At 38.6% G+C, this 27,341-nt stretch overlaps 1 protein-coding gene across 1 annotated transcript; it reads left to right on the forward strand.

Annotated features, from left to right (window-relative positions):
- The first annotated feature begins 9,192 nt into the window (after positions 1–9,192).
- Positions 9,193–21,008, forward strand: LOC139712544 (uncharacterized). The gene is made up of 9 exons (XM_071624359.1): positions 9,193–9,394; positions 10,177–10,355; positions 11,260–11,388; positions 13,130–13,288; positions 14,115–14,430; positions 14,796–15,113; positions 15,586–15,830; positions 16,619–16,794; positions 18,802–21,008. The coding sequence occupies exons 1-9, from the start codon at positions 9,193–9,195 to the stop codon at positions 20,276–20,278; spliced, it is 3,201 nt and encodes a 1,066-aa protein (XP_071480460.1). The 3' UTR covers positions 20,279–21,008.
- Positions 21,009–27,341: the final 6,333 nt, after the last annotated feature.

A 27,341-nucleotide genomic window follows, 5' to 3' on the forward strand; every position in this document is an offset into this window, starting at 1 on the left:
TCCTTCCCGATCCAATCCTGTGAAATGTGGTTGGCGATATTGCTCTTTCTTATGTGTATTACGATCATCTGCTCACGAAGTCCCATAACGGAATAAACGCGCGATACCTTCGTCGTTACATCCTGTACTAGTAGCCGCTCACCCCTGACTAGTAGCCGCTCACTATAATACATGGCGCGCGCGCCGCACATTACAAGGCTCTGAATGATGCTAAGTCCCTTTCTGAATGATGCTAACTAGCAAAGGGCAAGTCTGCCAACACGTGTGCCGAGGCTGAGATAAACATAAATTTTTGGCAGCATACGGTGTGGTGGATATTCTATATAATTGTATTCAATTTCCATGTCCGAATTCGAACAATCTAATATCACATTAATGTTCGGTTTGTTGTTGTTCACTTTCTTTATTGTGTAAGTATGCTGCATTGGACATGTGTCGTTATTATCATTATGTGGAAGACGGGTCTGCTTATTTAGGCTCCCTATAGTTGCGAAAATAGAATTTTATAGATGGGAATCCCGTTATAACGAGATCGTCGGTTCCGGGTGATTTTGCTCGTCATAATAATCCGGATTCTCGTTGTATCCTAACGCTTGTGGAATTTATACTTTATATATAAATGCTCTATTAAAATTGGGCTATCTGCATTTTATTATGACGACGTCATATTGATGAACAGAAAAACAAGAAATGCGACAGGAAAATGAGAGAGCATTCTCGCGATGATTACTATTTTTGTTCTAGACACATGTTATCAAATATTTCAGATTTGACAAATCATATAATCATATCGTATATGGGGCCTTCCTTTTGTTAGCCCCATGCTGATCAAGCTGCACATCTGAGAAGAGAGAGAGAGAGATGAAGCAAAATTTATGCAACTACAGGTAAATAGTATCGCGCTATCAACGCTGCGTTTAGCGCAACTCGCGTGGATGAAAGCTGTGAGTAAAATCCGAATGTATCCTTCATTCTATGACAAATTACTGATATCCCACGTGTACTATGGTGAAAGTTTACACCACAATTTACACTCTCATCTTTTATTTCTTCCAGGGAAACAGCTTCTCGGTTGTGATGCATGAGGTTGAATGCGTGCTTTGCGTGAATGTTTTACCCGATGACTTTGATGGGTCAATGCCGTTTTATAAGAAAACGAAAACCACGTATAGATACCGGCTAACTGTGGATTGCAAAATCGAGTGAAATATTAGTACTTGTATTTCGATAGGCTATATATAGTTGACTTAATTAAAATTTTATCATACGATCCCATCGTATTTTAATTTTGACATTTAATTCAATTCATCTTATCAAAGTTACGTAAATGGGTAATATAACTGAGCGGCCAATGTTTGCGAAAGCATGCAGCGAATAATGGCAGATTCTAACTTTCGTCAGGGCTCGGTAAGGTTGCGATCAAACTCAAGAACAGTTTTAATTTTAACAAGCAGTTCTTTCTATCGCAAAGGATTTTTGAACATGTTCAAAGCTCCCAAAACATACAATTCGCTTTGTTCGCCGCTCACAGATATTCCCGTTACGTATATCTTTGGAAACATTTAGGATAGTTCATACGTAAACATTATACTGTATACACCATATTTTTTTCTTGTTTAAGCCATTAGATAACGTTAATTCGAATTTGTGATGACATTTCGGCATAAATAGCGAAGGCTATAGCTTCTACATATTCCGATGCTGTTCCATCACGGCCCTCGGAAAGAGACTTTATGAACTTGTAGCGCCGTTATCACCTTGATTGCTTCTGTTTGGCACTGGCATAATTATGTTAGTCTGTTTGCACGAAACGATAGTTCAAATAATTACGGAAAATTAACCTTTTCTGGTTTTGAAATAAAGCGTGATTTTGCCCATTGTTAAGTTCGGCTTAAAAGAGAATAAGTTGTCGTTGTACAAAAATCCGCACAAATTCTCTTTGCTTTTCTCCGTTTTTAGGCCCGAAAATTATCTCGCAATAGCCGGAACTCCAAATCTCCATGTAGGCTAACATGTAAATTTGTTTGGGACCGGACGATTTATCTCGTTATAAACGGATTCTCGTTGTATCCGATCTCATTAGAACAGGATTCCCCTGTATACAAGTTATGAAATAGCCATTATTCATAATGTACTGAAATGAATGATTCGTGAGGTCTTTGATGTATAGCGATCAATTATTAAAACATCTAAATAAAACGCAGAATAGATCCAATGCAAATAAATTTACGTGCATTATACCAGTGCCCTCCGCTGTTTTATTCTAATATTCCTTTTCTTTTTTCTTTTTCTTTTCTTGCTTTCTGTTTCTTCCATTTTTTTTTTCTAGGATCATTTCAAGTTGTACAAACGTGGCAAACAAGGAACTTTCCAAAAGAAATCCATTCAATTATATGTAATGTCAATGTCTCACAACTTTTTCAACAAAGCTTTCGTTATAAACATCATTATATTATCACCCATCCATTAAAAGCCTAGACGGCGTGCTCTGTCAATGTCTGTCGGCCTACAGTATAGATTTCAGAACTGGCATAAATTGGTATTAGGCTCAAAACTTTCCATAAAACAAAAGGCTTATCGGTATACATCATTCTACGAAATACAGAAACATATAGCTTGAAAACAATAAAATTAACATTTATACCAAAGTGTGGACTTAGATACCACCCGTTTCAAGGTCACATAACTTATAAACTGGCAAAATCAGGGTGTTAAAATTCTTACACCAACATGGTGTAAACATAATTATCTTAACACCGATGATAACGCCAGGATTCACTCAAATCGGCCACCATAGATAAAACGTAATGTTTAAATTAACCTCTAAATACGAAAGTGTGATTGCCTGGATGTCATGGAGTCAAACCACGCCCGTAACCAGGCTTTTTTTTTTTTCCTATGGAGGCGGGGGGGGGGGAATGCGTAATTAAGAAAAGGAAACTGACTTTTCATGCATGCAAAAATTATTGTTTCGTTAGCGCCGACAATCTCGCTCAGTGGGAGGAGGAGGAGGAGGAGGAGGTGGGGGGGGGGGGGGTTGCCTCATACCTTTGTGATCACACATTGATATAATCTCTTGTTGATCATTGCATCCCAATTTCCATGGAATTAATTATAAGTATATGAAAAAGGACTATAGAAGTATACATATTTATACAGTTCACCACACAAGCTTTTAATTCTATATATATATTGAATGGAAAGTCCCCCAGACATTCTGGCCATATAGGGAATGCTGAAAAAGAATAAAAACATACCAGTTATGAGCACTTCGAAAAATGTTATTATAAAAAATGTATCTGCAAACATTTCATAAACAGGCAAATCTACAGCAAGGCTGGCGATCTTTTCAAACATTGTATACCTTCAAACATGTAATACTTATGATAATAAATCTTACGAATGCAAGAGTATGTTTGTGCTTAAAATTTCGGTCATATTAGTAATTTTCGTTAAATATGTCTGAAATAAAGATGCATAAAAACAAACTTCAGTGGTATAACTATATATATATATATATATATATATATATATATATGTTTTTTGTATATATACAGCAAAAATATTATATGGGATATAGTCATAACAGCAATATCACTTTTGAGTCCTGTAAATACCTGTATTTCTCAGCCGCTCGCTCATACGTATTATTTGTTTTATAATGTCGACGCACATATTTCTTCTGAGAAAAGAAAAAGTCAATATAATCTACACACACCTCAACACTATTTTGAATATACAGTTATTCAAAATATCATTTTGAAAATTCCATTTAAATACAATATGAACAAGATCATTTTTTTCCACTGGTATATATACGCAAGGTTATCCAAAAGGAAGAAGGGAAGAGAGAGAGACTGCGATCATGCTCCCCTTTCAGTTCAGCAGAAAGGACACCGATACATGTATTTTGATATGTCTTCTTCAACCTTATTGTAAGTTCACTGCATTCCAAGTGCAACCATGTGTCGCAAAAATCACAAGAAACCCATTGATCTTCACGGCTTCTTCTTTCCTGCATGCTGACATACATATCTGACATCATCTGATTCAATTCCTTCCTTTTTGTTCCTCTTCTTTTTTTTTCTTTTCTTCTACGCTATTCTTCTTCGTAGAGTCATCTTCTTTGTTTTCTTCTCTCTAGTTTTACATTTCTTCTTTCAAGCTCACTTCTCTCTCTTTTTTTGCACTCAGATTCTTCAAAGTTCATTTCTTCCTTCTGTTTTATTTCTTCTAATATATGGTTCATTTCTTCTATCCTCATCACAATCCCATCTCTGTGATCTTTCTTTTTCCTGTACCCAACTTCATCTCTTCTATCTTCTTCTTTAGATCTTCCCTCTTCTTTCTCAATGTCTTTGTGCCTTCTTCTTTTTTTCTTTGTTTCTCTCTCTTTCTCTTCCTTTCTTTTCTTCAACTCTCTCTTCTGTTTGGATTTCATGTGAGTTTTGAAATCATCTCCTCATTTTGCTTCAGTAGCTGCAATATCCTTTTTTGACTTCCTGGAAGGTGTACTTCGGGAAAGTCGATATAATGTTCGAGAAACGGGGACATTTTTATTTGAAACCTTATTTCATATTGGGACTAACGAACCTTATGAATAACGATCGAGTTGTAACTGTATATATACATGTATTATATGTATAGTTATATGTATGTATATAATCATATATTTATTCATAGCAATGTCACAATAGAGGAATGCACTAAATGTCAATTGCTTTGATTACAATTCAAAATCTGAATTTTCGGGGGCCTCCCACTTCGTCGGAAATCCAAGAGGATAGTTAGCAGGGAGGAGGGGGGAGGTAATAAATCAGTGGTCTGAAAGCGCACGCGCCACATACTGTACACACGTAATTATAGTAAGGGGGGGGGGGGTGAGCGGTAACTAGTCAAGAGCCATCTCTGTACGAGTTTCGAACTTTTTTTGTTCGCGTACGCAATTCCACGTAAAATACGTACACTACTATCGTTCAGTTATTTGCCGACAGTTGTCAGGTCGACGACTAGCGCCTATTCGTACGACTTATCTCAACTTTGCGGGATTTTAACTAAAAAATCACGGCCTACTCACTAACTTCAGTAGACGAGACCTTTCCGGCCATCGGGAACCTCCAGATGTGGCTAATTGCATTTAAACATTATAAAATAGTCGTGAATACTTTGAATATTGCAGTTTGTTTGAGCATCGAATTCTTAGCATTGCGCACACGCGTACTGCAGTGCGTGCAGTGCGTATTCGAGAATGTAGGGCAGATATTCGCGGTCATCATCAACTACACTCGTGCGCTAAGAGGTGAGCGGTAACTAGTCAGGCTACTGTACTGCGCTGTGGAGTCACCCGCAAACTTCACCCACGCGGCCACGTCACGTCTCGCATGCCAGTAAGGGTCCTATTTCTGCAGATTTTTTTCATTTATTGTCGTGCGAACAACACATGGCAGCTTCGCAGCAACAACCAAAAGTCGTATTAACAGCAATTTCTTAAGAATGGAGAAATTTCAAATCATATTAAAGCTGTAATTCAAGTCGAGAAAACCGGAAGTACACGTAGAATACAGTCGGTTGTGTGTGTAAATAGCATTAGTCACGTATCACGCGCGTACGAACGGAAGTGACTTTGCTACCGGACTATCCCATAATGCACCGTAAATGACGCTTAAATCAACATCCGGATACTTTTTACGTCATTGGCGATAGCGAGAATTGTTGCAGAGTTCATAAGCAGATTTTCAAGACAAAATAAAAGTAAACAAAAAGTCTATAGACGTCTCCTCACAATCGTAAGGACTTACAAGCAAACAGAAATGAACACTGAAATGTGTCAGATTAGAATTATTGTGAACTATAAATCTCGCGAATTATTCGTTATTGCGGTATATGACTGTGAGAGTAAAATTGTGACTATATTCGGAACTATTATAATTAGTATTGTGAACATTGTCGTCATAATTATTGTCATCGCGTTTCGAAGGGGGGTGGGGGCACCCTGAGCAAGTGTAGGAGAATCATTATAAGCAGTCATATTCACATAAGTTCACCTGATAAGATGACAATATTTTGTCTTCAATGATTGTGTGTGACGCATGGCTGCCCCTGATCCCTTGGGGTAACTGTCTGCTTTCCAATTGGTTGTCATTGTAGACCGAAGCTCTCTGAAAAACCACGCCCCTTGAATAGAAACGCTCTATTTTGGAGGAAAAAACAAAAAGCAAAAACATAAAGAACAAGAACCATTCAACTCTTCAGGTATATACTGCAAGATAGTGGCATGATTGTCGATAGTGGAAATATGTTTAGATAGTTTCCTCAGCAACATGCGTTTCTATATAAATCTTATGGCTTAAAAGATACAGGGAATAATCTCAGATGCCCGAGATTTAATGACAAATCTTAAACATCACTTACATGATATGGTTGGTAGAAGGTCATTTAAACTTTGTTGAAGAAGTGTTCAATTCATTATCATTTTCTAAAAGACAAAATAAAGCTTTGCAGAAGTATACTATAGTATCTCGTGTAATCTCAAGTAGTAAAAAAAAACAACAACAGCAACAAACCCGCACTACACTCATGACTATGTTATTACGACAACTTGAAGCATCATTAGCCATTATAAGGAAAATTATAATTGATAATTGATATCACTAATTATCTATTATAATTTTCCTTTTGGATGACCATTATTGGAGTAATGGATAAAACCAAGCAGAGTGAATTTGTTTGTGATCAAGAACAACTGCGTTTTCAAAAGTGTCATTTATGTAAAGTCGACATTATTATTCAACATTGTCATTCACTGTAGGATTTGTTGGACAAAGACCCTTTTCTCTAATTTTCATTTAAAGAATAATCTGGATAAATCTTAAAGGAATGGCTAAATTGAAATTATGTATAATAAGCCAGTATACGATTTAGAGTAGCTCCGCAATTTACCTGAAAATATCCAAGTCGATATTGTGGTCGAGGCAACAAACAATCCAAGGTAAATCCACACTTTGAAAACAGACATTGTCAACCACGTCAAACTATGCGTTTCTCTTCCTTTCTGAAACTCTGCCAGTTCTGAGTCCATCATACCACTGAGCTCGGTGAAACTATTGATAATAATTTTCATGGCAGCGGTATACTTAAATCACACACCCGGTGCGACTAAGTTAGAGATGTACCTTCACCCCTGCCCTTATTCCTTTCACTAGTCTAGAGCAAATACATTTTGTCATTTTTTAATCATGGCAGATTTCACACCTTCCTCCCTGCACTCTTTCTCCGCCTATTTGCAGACTGAGGCCATCGATAATTGTCTTCTGTTTAGTCCAATGAAGAATCGATTAGTAATGATGGATTCGTTCCATATGCCGAGGCACTCTTGGAGCAGATGGGTAAATATTTACCCTGAGCTCCAAATGACAAAAGGATCAAAACAAATATGTCTATGTAGACGTATATTTTTTCCACATAGACAAAAATGTCTCTATTAAGTTAATCAGATGTGAATCTGTTGGCGTTGTTTGAATTTTTGACTATTAATAACATGAAATGAAATGAAATGAAATGATTGAGATACAAATGCATCAATTGATTTTCGCCGAGCAACGTGCTAACCTCATTTGAAGTTAACCTACTTACAGTAACTTGTACTTATACCATGAAAACTTTATCAATGTGCCTACCCCACTTTGTAATGTGTGTGTGTGTGTGTGTGTGTGTGTGTGTGTGTGTGTGTGTGGAGGGGGTGGTGTGGTGTGTATGTGGGTTGGTGGATGTGGGTGTAGGTGTGTTTCTGCGATTGGTGACTTGGGGGTTGGTGGGATTGGGATTTGATTTGAAGAAGGATAGTTAGATTAGATATCTAGGATAAATGAAGATTTATTTTGGTTGGAAGATTTTATATGGAAATAAAATCATTTGAATTGAATTGAATTGAAATTGAAATTGAAAAAGGGCTGGTTGGGTTTTTGTAAATTATTTCATTCTAGATTTGTATATTGTATTTTTAGTTCGTTTTTATGTCTATGCTCTTATAAGTGGAGTATGAGTTATATGATCTAATATTTAAGAGATATATGTTTGGCATCATGTTATGTCAATATTTTCTCGTCAATAACTTATCAGTGGGATTGATTGATAATTGAGTTATTCATGTTGAAGAGAGATTATAATTTGCAGTGTTCTTGTGCTATTTTCCACATGAAACTACACGGGCCTGCAGAGCATATATTCCGATTTTATTGGAACAGAAGCCCAGGAAAACATCGTAATATACTCGTCAAACTCCACCACGACGACCGTGGTGATAGGTAGACCTATAGTTTGGCCTGTCAAAAAACAGACGGTGCTAATGGTGCAACAGCTCTGCAAATACAACCATAATGATTAATTCCGAATCAATCTGGCGTAGAAGGGGTGTGAAAATAAATTGCAACCCACTTTCTCTTGGCAGTGCTATTTGTAGAGATCATATATGTAGGCCTAGTTCTCTTGTTCTCTTTCTCATCGATGAAATATAACTATGATGACATGATCTATAATACAGGAACACAGGGATCCAGGAAGTGTTTTTGTCTTGTCGTGTTTAAGACTTTACATGTATACAGCCTATTATCATTATTAATTCAAGAAGCGGTATGCAAATTGCAGTGTATGAGTTGATTATGTAATCGCCGCCTCAAATCCAGCCATTGATTGTACACAAAATTTTGAAATTTCATTTTGTTTGTGTGTGTGTGTTTGTGTCCAAATGCAATTATGCCCCGGTCTCAAGTCGTAACATAAATATTATCTGACTGATCAATATTTTGACGTTATTCATCTAGGTATCATGTATACACTGACCTCCACTTTGGCCTAGTAGAGGTCAGTGGGTATGTCATTGTATAACATGTTTTACACTTTTAGAGCAGGAAATCAAATTTTCGTCAGGTTTCATTTTTTTTTAACACAATCCAAGAAGCAATTCACTCATTTTTTTATTTACATATTCAAATCTACTGTTTTAACTGTGTAACAAAATTAACGAAACTTAACAGTTTCATATATTTCCCTAACTTTATCTGATTTGGATAAAATTTTCACTGTTGTACCTATAAAATTGCATTCTTTCTTTTCAGATTTCATTTTAACTGCTCTCAACTCCATCTCCTCAGCATCATCATCATCATTCGCCCAGGGTCGAGGGTCCGGGTGCGAATGCCCGATGTGCATGCGATGCGATACCAATCGACGAGAGGCCAGGATGCCTGGGCCGCCGCTACCATGGCATCAAAGTCAAGCATCACTGTGAAATTTCGCAGTATCGAGGACGTGTACAAATGCATTTCAGAGCACGAAGAGCGATACAGAGTGAAATTCATTACAGTCCACAAAGATAAGGATTTTGGAAAACCAACAGGTCAGTGCTGAATGCTCTTGTTGCAGCAGAATTGCAAACTTAGTAAAGCAGTGCGTTTTACTCAACGGTAATGGCCTGATACAGTCCCACTCGTTAAAGTTGTTGTTAGTCAACACCATTAACGTTAGTTGTATGTGGACAATTGAGTTTCATTAGCGAACACCTCGCTTGTAACTCGTTAGAGCTAACATAGGTTGTGCCGTAACTCGTGATGCGATATCTGTATATCACCTTCCATATTTATATAGCATGCCCAGATTCCAATATCCATTCCTTTTACCACAACATATATTTATATCAGTTCGGGAAACCCACTCACAAGGGGGGCCCCTCCTTATAAGTAACCCGTCCCCCTTTAATATAAGTAACCCCGTCCCCCTTATAAGTAACCCCCGGGGCACCCCTTATAAGGAGCCTCCACGCTTTTTTGCAATGCAACGCGAAAATGAAAGGACTGCGGCAATTCGCCTGATTATGTCCATAAAGCTTCACAAGTTTCCTAGTTACTCACGAAATTTGAGCAAAATCGGTTCGAGGCATCATATCTAAAATCATGGATTTAAATGCGATGTCAAACGACCCATGCGAATGCTGAAATGCGAGCGATTACTGGCGTGAGTGTCGCCAGGCGCGGCGGCGCGGCAATGCTTGAGTGCAGACGTGGCGACTGAGGACGTACTTGCCGACTTCTCTCCAGCCTGATCAAACTGGACTAATTTTTATCAGAAATATATAGTCTAATGTATTCATGCTTCATTTGAATACCCATTTTCTTACTTCAGTATCTATTCCTGACCCTGGCAAGAATTTCCTGCGATGGAGGCTAGACTATGGAGGCCAATCACCCAAGATTGAGTGTGATGGCACTCCATTCTTCTACATGCACCGCCATGTCTATATCTGCCATCAGGGAAGAGACCGCAATGAAAAGGCAAAAGCAAAGAGAAAGGTAAGCAAAGATGTTATAATCTTTTCTCTTTTTTTACAGCAATCCTACAGTTGTATTGAATGAATCCTGACATGGCAGGGTTTGATATCACCACTACTGGTGCTAGTACGCTGTGTATGTTCAGATGATGATGCATACATGACGTAATACACATTTGTATGACTCTATCAGGTTATTATTAAAATGTTTTCATGATTTGATGCTAGTTTTGATGACATGTCTCTAAAATGGCCTGAAGCTAGAGACCTACGTGTTTAGTGTACATATAAAATCTTCCACAAGATTTTTCCCATCTATGCACATTGTAGCATTCATCTTTTAAAATACATTGTACATACAAATTTTATAATAATTATATTAAATGGGTTAGTCAAATACCGGTTAGTGATTGGCTAAACACAGTCACGTGATGGAGGTACATTCGTTTAATGTTCGCCCATGGGCGAACATTCTTGTGAATGTTCTCCCATGGGAAAACATTTTCACGTAACAAATGACAGAAGGCCTATCGCGCGCGCACAGTGAATTTGGCTCTGTGCGAGCGAGCGATCGAGGGCGTTAACCGCGTTGTGCTGGGTGGTTGACGTTGACGTATTTGACGTATTTGACTAATTCATATAATATAACAGATGATGACTTTTGTTGTCGGGAACATGTACCAAACGTTCCACCCTCAGGGTTTGAAATGCTATTTCGGGAGGCAATAAGTCCCTCGACTTCGTCTCGGGACTTATAACCTCCCTCAATAGCATTTCAAACCCTTCGGGTGTAACATTCGGTGTGTTCCCTCCCCCGCCAGTCATCATCTATAAATGTTTCTCATGTAACCAAACCCTAAAGCATTTTATGTCTTGTGTGTTCATGTAACTCATTGATCATATTGTTTTTCTCCTCAAATGGTTATTGATCGATGAAGGCAGAAGATGCATCAAATGACGCAGTTCCTAAGAAGAGGAGAAAACTTGTCCAAGATACGAAGAAAATGGACTGCCCTGCAAGCATATATGTGGTACAGATCCTCAGATTTCCAACACATAGAATTAAGGTAATTAACATTCATACATTTTTCTCAATATACTGTATTAGCCTCAGGGTTACTTCTTTAACACTTTTCTCAATATGATCAAAGAAAGTAAGCATAAAATCATGAAGAGAGTTCAGCAAAATTTTCCAGATGTCTTTCCACATCAACAAGGAATATACCCAGTACTGCTCGAGGAGGATATATCTGACTTGTGGAAGAGTACTCTTTTGTGCACTTTGCTAAAGTTAGACAACAATTTTTTTCAGATACAGCTTCTCAAAATTTTTTCTCCTTATTGGTGCACTTCTCTATGTACTAGTATTTTGATTTTTGATCTCTTTGATTAATCACTTTCAGGTAGGTTGAACAAAAAAGATTGCATTCTGAGAAATTTTGCAATATCAGCAAACATTTGCATTTCATTAAAGAATTAGCTTTGTATTGTATACTCTTCTCATTCTCACTAACATGAATAGTTATATAATATTCTTTCAGTTTGGGCAATATTTTCTGGTATCTCCCTCAAGGCCAGACAATATCATAATTATTACCTATCCCCTAGGTAAATTAGGAAAATATGTGAATACGGCTATGCACTATGATATAGATCAAGCCACATTTGACTACCTGTAGATTATCGCCAAGATGTTGAATAATTGAAAAACATCAATTTATATCATTCAACTCCAACTTCAAAGATACATATAGTTGTAACAGGCGAACTTCAAACATCTGAATGCTTTTACACTTTATTTTTGCTTCTGTTTCAATTTGGAGAGTTGTAATAACTGATGGTCACTGTGCAGTTATTGAGCACAAATGGACTAATCATTGTTTGACGTGCAGTGCTGCTGGAAGTGGTCAACCTTGTATGAGTTGATTTATCGGCATTCTTCTGCAGTGCGTGTAATTGACACGCAGCGACCTCCTTGAATGTTTTCTCTTCGTGGTCGATCGGAATGTTTACATGTAAAGCAGGGAGGTGGGAAGAGAGATTCCACTCCTTCTCTTCCCACCTCCCTGTTTTACAGTGCACTCCTATTATAACGAACACGGTTATAACAAAATTCTGGTTATAACGAAGTAAAAATTTGGGCTGCAATGTCATCCACTGTATGTATTTCTATTGTTTATTTGTTCACTTATAATAAAATTCCGATATAACGAAAGAAAACTGCCGCTTTGATGTAAAACCCTGGATGCTCGTGATATGCTCTAATGTCGCCTGCTGAACTCCCGACCCTGCAAAATACCAACTGTAATTGCCTCGCAAAACTACCTCGTATAGGTAATAATCATTGATAGTGTTCTTGTAATAATTTCCGCCCAGATTTGTAAGCATAAATGATATTGTTGCAAGGGCTCCAACTCTCTCGCTTTCATCCAAAATCTTCCCCTCTGAGGCCATCTGTGCAAAATCTCCCCCTCTCTTGCTTAAGTGTCACCCACTATAAGTGTGTATCTCCCACTTAAAATGTATTTTGTTTGCTTAGAAGTTAGCTTTATCCAGCCCAACTTTATGTTAAATTCAAGATAGTGACAGAAAGCATTCATAACCCAAGAGTTAGACCCTGGATGCAAGGGACATTATGCTTCATGTACATGATACCTTGCGCATGTTCATGCGATCATAGTCTCCAGTTTGCTAGAGGGCTCCAGGCAGGAGAATCTCCAGTTTGAGAGATGTTTGGGATTGGAGTCTCTGTAAGTGTGATGACCCAAATTCAGCAGAATATTCTCCTTGAATGAATGTAATTGTCAGGTGAGTGAACCAGTGCCTTCGGGACACACCCGTGTGATGGCCAAGAAACGTCTGAGGGAGGAGTTTGAACTCGGGGCTGATTCCATCCAGACAGAGACCCTCTTCTACGTCAGTCTTCCTCCACTATCTTCACACGTCGGGCATCCTGTCAATAACATTGTGAGTCACACCAGCCTGAATATCCCAGCTTTTTGCTACCAGAATATCCAAGTTGCATGCAGTTCCACTTAGTTTGATCCTCCAATATCATGGCTTATGCCAAGTGGTGAAATCAAGTGTTGGATGTTTTGATTTGCATGCTTGCTGTTTTTCCAGTTGTTCTGTTGTTTTAATTGTGCCATCAGGAGAGGAAATTTAAAAGTTGTATTTTCACTTATTTGGATGATGGTCTACATTCTTGCTCTCTGACATGAGTTACTCTTTTAAATTTAGTGAGCTGGCACATCAGGGACTAGAATAAATTGTCAGTTTCTTGCTGCCTTTTTAGAAAGCACTTACATCTAGGGACTTTTCTTTGTTAGGATACATGTCCTTCAAGGGAAAACCAAGAGTTTTCATTGCCATATACATTCTGGAATCTGTGAGATGGAAGCTGCAACCAAACGTGCATCAAGAAAATCATATTTCAATATGGAGTATATAGCAGGGATGATGGAAAGACAGTATTGTTTTGGTGTAATATATTGCAAATGAGCTACCAATGCATGTAAATCAGTTGCACACTCGGCAGTAAGATGTGCATGCTTTGTTTTAACCTCAGGCCCCCCTCCAAAAAGTTACAACCTGCCATATGCCATTTTTCTTTTCCAAATTATAGCCTTCCTGGGGGCCTGATGAAGCACACACGTTTGCCATCGATTGCTATCCAAAGCGATGTATTACAACTATTTTAGGATACCTAATCAAAAGTTAGTGTGAGGGATTACTAACAATACCTATGACTAGCAACTCCCCCATGCTGACATGCCATACCATCCTGCCTTAGGCTGCAGGACTCAGGGAAGCAGTTGACCCCAGGATTCTCCACAAGATCGTTGAGCTCACCGCCAGGGGGATTGTCCGGGTGCCGGAAATCAGGCGACACCTGGAAGAGTACGTGCAGAGCGAGCTCTTCCACTCGTCAGAGCAACCGCACAGGACGCGGCGGCGCTATTACCCGACAGATGTGGATATTCGGCATGCAGTGCAGAAGGCCAAGAAGGAAATCCACACCAAGGTGGACCAAGGCAACATGTCCATGCTGGTCAAGTCATGGGAGAGTACCCATGGTGACTTCTTTGAGTACCGGCCACTCAAAGCAGGTACTGGTTTGCTATGGACACAGGATATGTTACCCCGTTGAGGACGAGTCCCGAGTATACTCGGGCAGGGGTCTATATGGGAAATGCAGGTTGTAGCAAAATCAGTCTGCCCTCAGCGGGTTAATGATTTAACTGGTGCTTTGAAGGCCCAGAAATGTATGAAGTTTATGAACTTGTAATCTGTAAAGTTTCCTTGGATTGTATGACTTTTTTTACTTCGTAAAGATCTTTCTATCAAACCCAAAGTTGAAGGAGTAAATTTTGCCAATGATGATACCATAATTTTCCATGACTTTGCATGTATTGGCTATATGGAATAATTGGTAAATCTATTTCATTTTCATGTTATATTCTGCTCCTAACAGCACCCGAATCAGGCAAATTCTTATTCTGCAGCCAGACATGCTGGCAGCAGCGCCTCCTCAACAAATATGGCACAACGGTCACAGTGCTGGATGCAGTCTACCGGAGTGCTGGCTACCCCTTACCCCTCTTCCTCCTGTCAGTCAGAACCAACGCTGGCTATGTGGTTGTCGGCTTCTTTGTGTCCCACAGCGACACGGCGGAGGATATAGCTGAGGCCCTTCGCATCTTCATGCGATGGAATCCAATGTGGAAACCTGCCGCTTTTCTGGTTGACTACTTTGACCCAGAGATTGAGGCCGTGAAAACTGCTCTGCCAGGTAAAGTATTCTCTCTTTTTCATGTCGTTTTTTTTTTTCTCTCTCTCTCTTTGTAGAGGGAGGGGAAGGAGAGGGGATAGTATACAAATATCGACTGCTTCAGAGGGAGATGGTAAACCTATATGCACGGAGGTGATTTCTCAACAGTGCTATGCCCCGAGACGAAGTCGAGAGGCATGGCACTTTCTTTACATTTTCCAGTGAAAATAAAAATCACTGATATCTAATATTGATTTTTGGATTTCAAAAATTTGGTTAAGTGTGGTGGTTATTGATGCGTGAAGACTGCTTTGTATAACTGGCTTGACTTCCAAGTACATGTACAATTGGTGCCATATCATGTTGTGAATAATGGTAATTTAGGAGCAACCTTTTTTATGCCTCATGTGGTAATGTGATTGTATCATAATGGGGGGGGGGGGTATCTCTAATGCCATTTAAGAGCTGAAAGTAGTAAACTCCTCTTCCACAGACTGCACTGCTCTATTCTCTGTCAGCCGGTGTGAGAAGATGTGGACAGATTGGTTGGCGACATCTTCTGAGGTTGTCAACCCAGTGACAAGGAACCGCATCATCAAGACCATGCATCGTGCTGCCATGGCACCAACCCACAGGGAACATGCATCCGCCCTCAAGGTTCTGCGCTCCATGTTTACCTGGAAAGAGAATGAACTGGTGGCAAATTATTTTTCCTCGTACTGGCTCTCGTGTTCCAAGGTAGATGATAGATAAAGGTCTGCTTGGAGGAGGAGTTTGGATTGAGTGTGGTTCTATCTATTTCTTCATATTTATATGTAGCTCATGCTTGAACTGATTGATTTCACCACAACGCTTCACATGTAACATTATAGGTATATATGTATAAGGTACAGATACACATGTATATACATATATATAGATATCTATGTATGAAGCATACATATGTGTAAATATTTATAAAGTATCTATAAAGTATAAAGTATGTATAAAAAAAGACATCAATGTGGATGAACAGACATGGATCGACTGCTGCATACTGCATATATTTTGCAAGTAGGCCTACTGGTATCGCGAATTGGGACTTGTGAGACAATTTTGCAAGCAGTTGAATTCTCAATCAATAACCACATTGACGGAATGGAAAGATGATGTATCACTTCTTTTCTTAAGAGAAAAGCTCGCAATATCCCACTTTGTAGAAGTTTATGATGTATTTGTGTTATAGGAGGCAATATTTTTTCAAGTTGCTTACTTTCTGAATATTTTTGGCTCACAAAATTCATGAATATAAAACACTGCAAAGTACACTATGTATATAGTTTATAAGTAATCATAGTGAACATATTTTGAATCAATCAGTGAGTGGAAGATGCAAATGTGTGCATTGTTAGCAAGAGCTTAACGGCAGCTTGCCTTGAACAAAATGATAAGAAACCCCTTTCTGTTTTTATATGCAAAATATGTCTGTGGTTCTCACATTCACTGTGTCATCTGTATAACTGTTGATTTGTTTGTTGCAACCCCAGAGGTGGGCAGCTGCCTTTCAGAGTGAGAGTGTCAGGGTGAGCCTGTATGCAGCCAAGGGCGTTCGGCAGCAAGACGAGATGTTCCGCTGCGACTACATCAGCCAGTACAAGGAGTGTAGCTTAAGTGAGGTCATCACAGTCCTCTACACAAAGCACTTTCCCGCTGCATACAGGAGGTAAGGATCGTATGATTTCTACCTTTCAACTCCTGAGAGAATTTGGTCTAAAGAGATTTTGTTGGGCTATACACCTGATATTTTTAGGGGGTTCTTAAAGAGAAATTCTTAAATTTTTTGCTTTCAGATTTAACTTAAGTTAAAAAAGAACTGATATTGATCAAATTTTCCTTTGTCCAAGTTTCTCTTTATTCCAAGTTCCCACTGTAGTATTTCTCTGCCTCCAGTTCTCCGTACCCCATGTGTACGACATTTCCTCTGCGAGATCACAGCATCTTAATTGTGCTTCATGTCAAAAGTGAGATCAAGTCATCTCCAGTTCTCATTCTGCTATGGATAGTGCTGAATCAATGAAAACAAGTTCCATCAATTACTAATGCCCTCTAGGTGGATAGGATGTCTTCTTGTTGAAAATGGCTTTTAGTGCTATCTTGAGTAGTTTACTGAAAGTGTAAGTTATCCTGTTATGCTGGCTGGCAGGAACCCTTTTCTGGCTGAGACTCCTTGTAAGGCTTTGCATATGAGCTGAGAAAAAAAAATACTGTGGAATATTGGATTCTAGGTGACTCTCATTATGATGAAGTCCTAAGGACTGGCAGTTTTCTTTTGTTATACTGAAATTTTGTTATAACGAAACAGTGAAGTATACAACGATATATGTGACCCGCTACAACAAAAGGGTCCTAAAGTCACGCACGGTCGAAGCCCTGAAAATCGAGTTTAAAGTCAGACAATCAAAATTGGTCAAGACTTACGATTTTCTGATTTTGACATATTATTGTAGTTTGACATATCTTCTATCATCTGCCGAAATTTTGAAGCAAAATGGTGAAAGGAAAGACCAAAAAATAGCGTTTTTCTGGGCCATGTTTTTGGGCGTTTCAACGAAGCAGAAACAGGTTCCAAAATTTGGATTGAGCGCCACAGATAGGCTCTGCCCCTAACAACGACCAGAGTGATCTCATTGGTCAGTTTGCTGCTTGAAGCTCACACACTGCCCAGTCGGCTGGTGCGTGCAGGTGGGGTGCGCTATGCCCAGCCGCTTCTCCTGGCATCCTGGTCACTGATTGGTCGGTGAGGAGACCGCCGACGCTGTGCTTGAATGAGCATTTTGGGAGTTGCCAGGGCTTGCCTTCTATTGTCCGGAGGTGGAAACTGACTTGCGTGTCCCTTGATCGCGATTGCGTCGCAAGGAAAACTTTTAGGGTGCTTTTCTCGAAACAGTGATTTCCCAGACGTCTCGACATGCTCTCTTTTAAACATCGATATCTCCGCAGCAGATTATTTTTATAAGATGTGTTATATATCAATTTAAAGCAGAAAGATTAGGAAATTATGCCATGCAATTTTCAAATAATTGACCTCGCCCGACTTTAGGATCATTTTCTGGTAGCGGGTCACATATAGACAATAATTTTGGGACCTGAATTTTTACTTTGTTGTAACAAGAGTTTCGTTATAACCATATTCATTGTAACAGAAGTGCAGTGTATTGCAAAGCATATGTCCATGTCATGCAGAACAAATTTATGTCACACAACATTGTCTACAACAACAAGAGCAAGAACAAGAGCAGAGTAACCAGAAGGCAACAGGAGATAGGATAGAAGCAGAGACATAGTATCTCATCCTGTGGTTAAACCATGTCATCTGAATATTCAGAAGGTCATTCTTGACCTTTCCATATTATGTAAAAAGGTGTATATAAACATTGCATTATTGTTCACTCATTTTACTGGCTAAGTCATGTGGATTCATGATTATTTCTCCGCATACTCATGAAGTCATCATCTTTTCAGATGTGAGATAGATTTTTTTTTCTTCTTCCATACAAGATCTGCATCTTTGATCAGAAAATGTTCATATCTATCAAGTTTCATCAAGTATTTGCCTCATGTAAGCAAAACTTACAATTTTGTGCAACTATTTTGAAATGATTTCTTTCCTGTATTTCACCTTGTCCCACTCTGTTTGATCTATTTCACTTGCCTTTTTCCTACATGCTAGGTATGTTGAATTCAACGCTCGCTATTCTAGCAGCTACCTCAAGTACAGTGAAGCCGTGCCTGCCTTCCTGCACAGCAGACCAAGACTCATCGTGGAGCACATCGTAAAGAACATGGCCTCTGGTATCAAGGCGGAGGGAATCCAGGCTGAACAAAACGGCCAGTTCTTGGTCAGAGGGGACAAATCTCAGGCCCACAGGGTCTCCTTTGGCAGTGAGGACAAGTTCCCTTCTTGCTCATGCTCGTACTGGTCTAGATGTCTCCTGCCATGCAAGCACTTTTGTGCCATCTTCCGACATGTAGAGGGGTGGTCGTGGGACCAACTTTGTGAGTCCTACAGAGACAATCCCCTCTTCTGTTTGGATGATGATGTCCTTCATGACGGTGACTCCCACCGTCAACCTCCTGGAGGAGATGATGATGAGGACCTTGTAAAGTCTTGTGACTCTGTCAAGCCAGAAAGTACAAAGGCATCTTCAACACCCAAGAGGAGTGCCACCAAATGCAGGCAACTTATCAACAAGAACAAAGACCTCCTTGACAAGCTCCACTCTCAAGTCTCACTGGTGAAAGATGAGAGATTCCTCCGCGATATGTTGCACTCGCTCGAGAAGTTGTCAGAAGGAGTGGCATATAGGACTAAGAAAAGATCACAGGGATCTTCTAGGGCCAGGAGAAATAATGCCGAGACCCCAAAAGTCAAGGAAGTGAATGGCAGTAGCAGCCTGGAAGGTGGTGTTCAAATTGGTCCAGGAAGTCCCACACGAACGGAAGATACCCAGGGATCCTTATACCAAACACAAGTCAGCAATGATGTGTCAAGCAAAGGCAATAACATCAGTGGCAACAGGGTCCTCTCTATGGAGAGCAACACTGCCCCCAATGTTGAACATCATCTCACAGCCATGTCACAAAGCTCATCACAGGACAAGAGATCATCCAGGACTCAAACATCCCCACAAGAGTGTGGGGTGTCTAAAGCTCATCCTACGGCATCCAGTACTAATGAGCCTCCACCACAAGGAGATGTGCAGGGTAGTAGTGGAGACGTTGCTGCTCTACATACTCAACAAACCACAGGTCAACAGGGGAAGGCCAGACTTCACTCTCAGGCACCAACACCGTCTACACAGGGTGGCGACATGACCGTTGTCAATGAGACAGTCCAGACGGTAGTCCTCAAAGATGCGGAGGGGTACTTAAACATCGTAGCTGCCAGTACTCTGGGGCCAGGCACAGAGGGTAGCATCATTGGCCATCATGATGTCATGGAGAACATCACCTACGTCACGTTGGATCCGTCCCTCTACAACCAGGAGGTTCTCACCTCTGGAAACTTGATCAATCAGGCAGTTGATCAGGCAAATGAAGATCAAGGCAACTTTGTAATTGATGCTGGTCACCACGAGGTCACAGTGACTGTCGCTAACAGTGAACTCGCCATGGACTTGACAGCTGATACCACTATCAAAGAATGATCCCAGCAGCATCTTTTATTCCATCTCAGAGTATTACATGTAGTACATTTCTTTGAGCTTCATGAAGAAAATCTAAATGCACTAGTTGTCAAAGTTAACGAGATGAGTCACTTTTAATCCCATATGAAGCAACAAATTAACCAGTGCTTCTACCTTTTGAGATTAAGAAGCTCGTTTATTTTTGTATGCAAATTTTGTGAGCAGAGGAAATGGGCTGATCTGCTTGCTTCCTGCGTTTCACACGTTTTAATGACTCATTTCACTGTCACCTTTTTGGCTTGATTAGGACTGTTGTACAAGCTCACTTTAATTAGCCTCCCATTATCATTACATGTGACTCGGAGTGTGCAAGGTAACAAGTTTGTATGTGTTAATTTTACCTCCACTTTTTTGCTGTAGTTGCACCAATGCTATTTTCATATCTATGCAATTTGAGAAATCAGAGGAACGTTTATAGCTAAGCCATGACTCACATCTTGTTTTATTCCTATTGAGGCACTGAAATTAGGGCTTCTATCTTCTGTACTGTTTTGCTCAGATTATATATCCGTCACTTAAATATTCAGGCTTCTCTTTGCTCAGATTCATGGTTTGAGTAAAAATCGTATTCAAGGTCAATTTGACATAGTGAAGTACACAATGCAATAGTAATACTTTGTGGCTAGTGTTTACTAGAAGAGTACATTGTATGTTGCAACATTGAGGATTGGTCTATTTAAAACCTGTAGGTCTTAGGGGAGTTTGCTGCAGAAAAAGAAATCATCTTGTCATCACTAAGTTTTCTCTTCAGAATTTCATGGCAATAGTCTTGCAAGTAGTTGATGAACTTCACTAACAATAGAGTGGCAGATTTTGCAAAAATGAAAGACCGAAATATACCTTGTAAACGTTAAAGAAAGGTCTATGAAATTTCTGCAACTGAAACAATAAAGTGTTCAAAGAAAAGATTACTTTGTGAAAAAATAATAATTAATGACAAAAGTCTAAATCAAAAGATTTAGTTCATCAAAATTTAGTTCCAGACTAAGAACTGTGGTTTGTGGAACTAGATGACTTAAAGAAAAATGATACCCAATTATACATGTGGATAGAGTAAATGAATTAGTACTACACATCGGTGAAAGTTAAAAGAAAATCAGACAATCTTTTAAAAAAAATGTAGTAATTCTTAACATTTTGGTGCAGCCATCGCTGGATGAGAAGACTACTATGGTTGTTGACATTAGGGATGCACAATAATATAAAGAAAATATAAAGAGAATTCCACAAATTTCATTTTTTATAAAAAGTAAACTTTCCCTTGACCTGTTATTGACATTATGTTCAGGGTGATATAATTCCCCATGCTTTCTGAAATAGGAAGTCAAGTGTTCTTTCATTATGCTAGGAAATTGAAAATATGTTGAAATGTAAATGATATGTTGAAAATATGTTTTCTTTTTATTTTGTTTATATCAATTTCCATGCGGGACATCACAAAGTGTTTTAGTTTTCTCATCCAGCAATGGCTGCACCAAAGCTTTAAAACTTTTGAAGAGATTGTCATATTGCTACATTCCTTCAATTCACTGTAGTATCTGGTTTTCATTCTCTTTTAGTCTGAAACACCTCAGTCACTCTCAAGCTCACATTCAGCAAGAATTGCTGTAGTTATATTAGGAACAGTATTTTTTACTGTCACTGCAGTCTGTCTCATGGAAGAGTGTCATTCTAATAATGTTTTCTGAAAATATGAGTGTGAAGCTTGTAGTAGAAATAATGATAAGAAGAATTCTTCCAAATTGCACTAAAAAAGTGTAAATATCTTTAATTCAGGCTAAGTCAACAAACACCATCAATAGAGGTTGATCGCAAAGATTGGATATTTTTGTGTGACTCTTTTGTGTGTAGTATATGTATGTGCGGGATGGCTTGGCCAGCTGTAGTTGTCTACCACACACTTGCCCAATCAGTGAAGGGAGGGTTCAGGCATGTTTTGCATAACACTAACAGACTTTGTAGTATTATCCCACGCATTCATTATGCTATCTTGAATCTTTGTAACGTGGGGCAGGCACACTCACTATTCAATGCTATCAAATACACACACTGTTACATTACCAATATGCTATGCATGTTGTCAGCTTTATCATATGTGTACAGTGTATGGCGTCAGCGATAGTTATGCATGATGATGAAAGCACATATTCTGAAGGTATATATTGTAAACCCCATTGCATTCGATACACACATCATATAAATCATGCAATCCCTGATACCGAGACAAGATGCGATGTACGTGGGCATATGGTATGCGCTTTCATGGTTGCAATTGTATGGCTAAGATAATTTTGTAACAGGTGCAATGAGGAGATGCATGCAAGGACAACATGTACACACCAAACAAGCATTTACTAAGTTCATGTAACTGCTAGGAATAAATTCTGTAGGGGCCAGGTAAAAAATTATATGGAGGAAATTGACAATCAATGCCCTGTAGGTGCTTTTCCATGTCACGAAGTAAATTTTTAGGGTAATGATACACTTTGATTTATATAGCAAAATCAGATAAATCAGTGTGATTATGGCCAATACAATACCACTGTTTCATGAACATAACAGAAACCTAACTTCTGTGGACTTTTAAAATTTTTGATTGTTCTAATAGACTAATGTAAGACTTCTCAAATCTACAGGGCAGGGGGTCTTCATTCAAACATAAATGAACATGCTTTTCCTGAATCCGTTTTTCCCCTTGAGAATATGAAAACTTTGCCCAAAATTGATGTGCAATGAATGCAGAATGTTGGGCAATCACAACACCTCAGATGCTGATCGGCCATGGCATGTTAGCTTAAAGGACAAGTTCACCTTCATAAACATAAGGATTGAGAGAATGTAGCAATATTAGTAGAACACATCATTGAAAGTTTGAGGAAAATCGGACAATCCCTTCAAAAGTTATGCATTTTTGAAGTTTTTGTGCAGTAACCGCTGGATGAGAAGACTACTGCAATGTGTGAATAACTTAAGATGTCACATGCGTACAACAATATAAGGAAAATATAAAGAGAATTTCACAAAATTTCATCTTTTGAAAAAAGTACACATTCCCCCGACTCATTATCGACAAATGTTATGGGTAATATTATTCCCCCTGCCTTTAGAAAGAGGCAAGTCAAGTGCTCTTTTATTATGCGAAAAAAGTGAAAATATGTTGAATTTTCTTTACATTTTCTTTATACTGTTGTACGCATATGACTCACAAGCTGTAGTAGTCTCCTCATACAGCGGTTCCAACACAAAAATTTTAAAAAATTCATAACTTTTGCATCGATTGTCCAATTTTCCTCAAACTTTCACTGATGTGCTCTACTAATATTGTTGCATTCTCTCAATCCTTATGTTTATGAAGGTGAACTTGTCCTTTAATATGTGTATGACGCAAATAATAATAAAATTATCATTATTATCATGGCATATTTGCGGTGCCCCACAACAATGGGAGGCCAACTTTATTTCAATTCTTTATTACAAACAGTCCATACCTTCTCATGCGGTTATGAACATGAATGGAAACAAACATTTTTTTTTTGCACACTATTCAAACTTGAAAAAAAAAAAGAGAAAGAAATGAAAACTTCCCACAACTTAATGACAAACTGGCTTTTCAGAATCCCAATACATGTGCATACATGAATAAGAAATATCTGTCACTACTACATGAGCCATAAACATTGTAGCCACTAAAGGGTCTGCATTAATGCTCCATAGGCTGAAGAAATCAGTCTAAGAAGCTACTTTGTTGTCCATGTGATAAAAAAAAGGAAAGTGGGGGGGGGGGGGGGGGGGGGGGGGGGGGGGGGGGGGGGGAGTAGTGAAAGGAAAAGCAACAGGAAAGAAATAACTATCATGTGATTTGGTTTCGAGAAACTCAATCAGGTTAAAGCAGAAGGCCACAATATTTCTTCCTCGTTCTGCCACGCATAGGAAAAAAATAAGCTGACCTTTTTCGATGGTAACCCTTTGCATCGATGTCCTGCTAAAATTAGACACTCATATAGCACCAAGTCAAATGTTCTTCTCTGACACAGAAACTCCATATATACACATTAATTGCCCTTTACAGCAAAAACATGAAACTGGAGTACCACAGCTTCACTCCAAAAGAGTGTTGAATATCTTGAAATAATGAAAAAGTAAAATGATAAATGAAATCTGTGCATAAAAACTACAAAGTACACTACATCTTAGTGTGATATCTATTTAAAAACAATGAACATGCAAAAAAAAAAAAAAAACCAAAAAAAAAAAAAAAACCAAAAAAAAAAAAAATAAACACCAGAAGTCACTTTCTTCACTTGGGTATTCTAAAAAGTTACCAGCCTTGATAATCAGTACTGTAGTTACCATTAAAATGGAACAATGCAGCAGACTGTATGAAATCTGGATGTACACATATACTGACTGGACAAGAAATGAACACCAACAAATCCAATTTTCCACATATCAGGTACACAATACATGTATTTCAAAAATTCAAGAATAGTCCACCCTGAATTACATAGCAGCAGATCAGTAGTATCACTGGGTTCTTGCTGATATTTCGGACAGCAGGTGATCTACGGTGATCTTTTGGTTTTCATGAGGCACATTACAATGATGTTTGAATCTGACCAGAGTTTAAAGGTAGAGTTCACCTTTGGGAGCAGTGATTTCTAAAATGTTCAAGATAATACATTTGATGCATATGTGTAAGTCTGTTCTATCACAAAACATCCTACATATAAAATTTTCGCAATAAAGCCTAAAATATAAGGAGATATCAGTGTTTTTCCCAATAAACCGTAACTGTAGATGGTTTAGTCTGGAAACATTCTTATCATAACTATTGTTCACATTTTGTGTATTTAACAACACTTAAAGGGACTGTACAGTACTGGTTGAGGTGGGGATTCATGTTTTGAACATTCCTAAGTGAGATAATGAGAAACCTCTTATGAAATATGAAAGAGCATGTAATTCTAAGAATTCAACGTTTAGTTGATGAAAATTGGTTTTCAAATGGCTGAGATATCCAAAAAACTGATAATAATAAAAGGCGACAGGTCACACCTTTTATTAGGATCTCTTTGTTTCACCTTCTTTTTGGATATCTCAGCCATTTCAAAACCGATTTTCATCAAATAAACTTTTGATACCCCTCAGAATTGCATGCTCTTTGACATCTCATAGAGTGGTTTCCTGTATCTCGCAAAACGTTAAAAGCTAAATCCACACCTCAACCAGAACTGTTCACACGATTATACGGATTCAATTTTTTTCAGTGGTTGTTTCTATCCCTAACTCACATTTTAGAATTATTTTAAAGCACTAATGCTGGGTTTTTGTTTCATCTGCAAATGGTAAATTATGCCTTTAATGACCAATCTCCCTCATGCCTTCTTACTGTTTGTCTGTTGGTCTATTTATGTATATATATTTTTGGAAATACAGCGAGACAAAAATTTATATAACTGGTAAGCCAATGGTCTGCAGAAGTTATCACTACCAAGTTAAAAAATCATTGTTCATGAACTTTATCAGGCTCATGGGTGGCACTGGGTAGCTCATAATTCCTTTGAGGAATTGTTCTAGCAATAACTGCAGCCTCACACCTCATTCTTTTTTATCTTTCAGCACACACAACACAAAACTGTGTGTGTGTACAAAAAAAAATAACGATAATAATAAAGATAAGATTATTGTAGAAAATATATTAAAATTAGTGGTTAAGAATCACAAAACATCTTGATAAGTAAAAAGCAGTGTCATATTGACAGAATATGGGTAACGTCACCAAAAATTCACTCATTTTGGTACGCTTTTTTACAGCGTAAATGTGGCAACACGTGAAAGACATTAGAAGAGAATGTTTACAGAATAAATCTATGGACTGCAAGGCAAGCGTTACACAACAAAATATTGTAATAAAACAATTACGGAGTAACACTGATGTTCTACGGCTCATATACACTACAGAACAGAACTCAATCTATGGGGGAAGAAAAGGAGTAACATTACCCTGTCCCCAAACCACTCACATGGTGGTACAAACAAACAAGGATGGTACAAAGATGATTGCCTCAACAACAGTCTTTTGTTATTCTCAAGAACAAAACATAATGGAGCTTAAAATGCTTAACCACGATGTATCACTGCCCCAGATATTTGAAACAAATTGACATCACTTTGTGTATGTCAACTCATCTGTCCATATCTTTCAGGCTTAATTCAAACAAAGAACATTCAGCTTCCCTCTACATACCAATACAGCGGCGGATCCAGGAATTCCATAAAGGGGGGGGGGGGAGCTTTGCAAAACTAAAGGGGGGTGTATGCACCCCCCATTTTTATTTAATTTTTTTTGTTTTAACCAAAAATAAAGAGGGGGTGCGCCCCAGGGCGCTCCCCTCTGGATCCGCCACTGCAATATACCCTCCTAAGTAGAAAAATGCATTGTGAGGTGCAGAGTCTTGTGCAAGGATGCAAGTTTTATGATGGGGCTTGAATCCTCGACCTTCTCAAGAGCCATGGTCACACTGGCAAAACTCAAAGTTTTAGTCAAGTTCTCGTATGTTTTGCCAATGTGACTGCAAACTAAGGTAAGTTTCGAAACCCAAGCAAATCTATTTGAAATTTGTTCAATTTGAACGCATGGTGCTGAAACGTGGCAAAGTTTGTCATGTAACCAATGCCGAGCTCTCTTAGCCACTGTCATGCCACACAAAACTGCCTGTAGTTCACTTCCCGATTAAAGCCTGTGAGTTTGTATTCAGCATACATAGTGAGTCCTGATGTAAAACCTTACTGCCTTTTGAAGGTCCAAGCTCATCAATCTATAAATGATGACTTCTCTCAGCGGTATATAACATAACAGACATGGTCATATAGATTACCTGATCACAGGGAATGACAAACTCTGTGTTACAATTACTGAAAAATGCTTTTCAGTATAACAAAATGGATATAATCCAAAGAACATTTTCGAAAACAGCAAAACCATGTTGGGTGATCTTGAGATTACGCATTGGTCATTTTGAAG

This window comes from Diadema antillarum, unplaced genomic scaffold (genome assembly GCF_040938485.1).
Source record: "Diadema antillarum isolate AM-2024a unplaced genomic scaffold, OU_Dant_1.0 seq00001817_RagTag, whole genome shotgun sequence".
Classification (NCBI taxonomy): domain Eukaryota; kingdom Metazoa; phylum Echinodermata; class Echinoidea; order Diadematoida; family Diadematidae; genus Diadema; species Diadema antillarum.

Coding starts and splice junctions, on each gene's coding strand:
- LOC139712544 (XM_071624359.1), top strand. CDS start 9,193: ATGCCCGATGTGCATGCGATGCGATACCAATCGACGAGAGGCCAGGAT. Junction 13,289..14,114: donor GGCATCCTGTCAATAACATT/GTGAGTCACACC, acceptor ATCCTGCCTTAG/GCTGCAGGACTCAGGGAAGC. Junction 15,114..15,585: donor CGTGAAAACTGCTCTGCCAG/GTAAAGTATTCT, acceptor CCTCTTCCACAG/ACTGCACTGCTCTATTCTCT.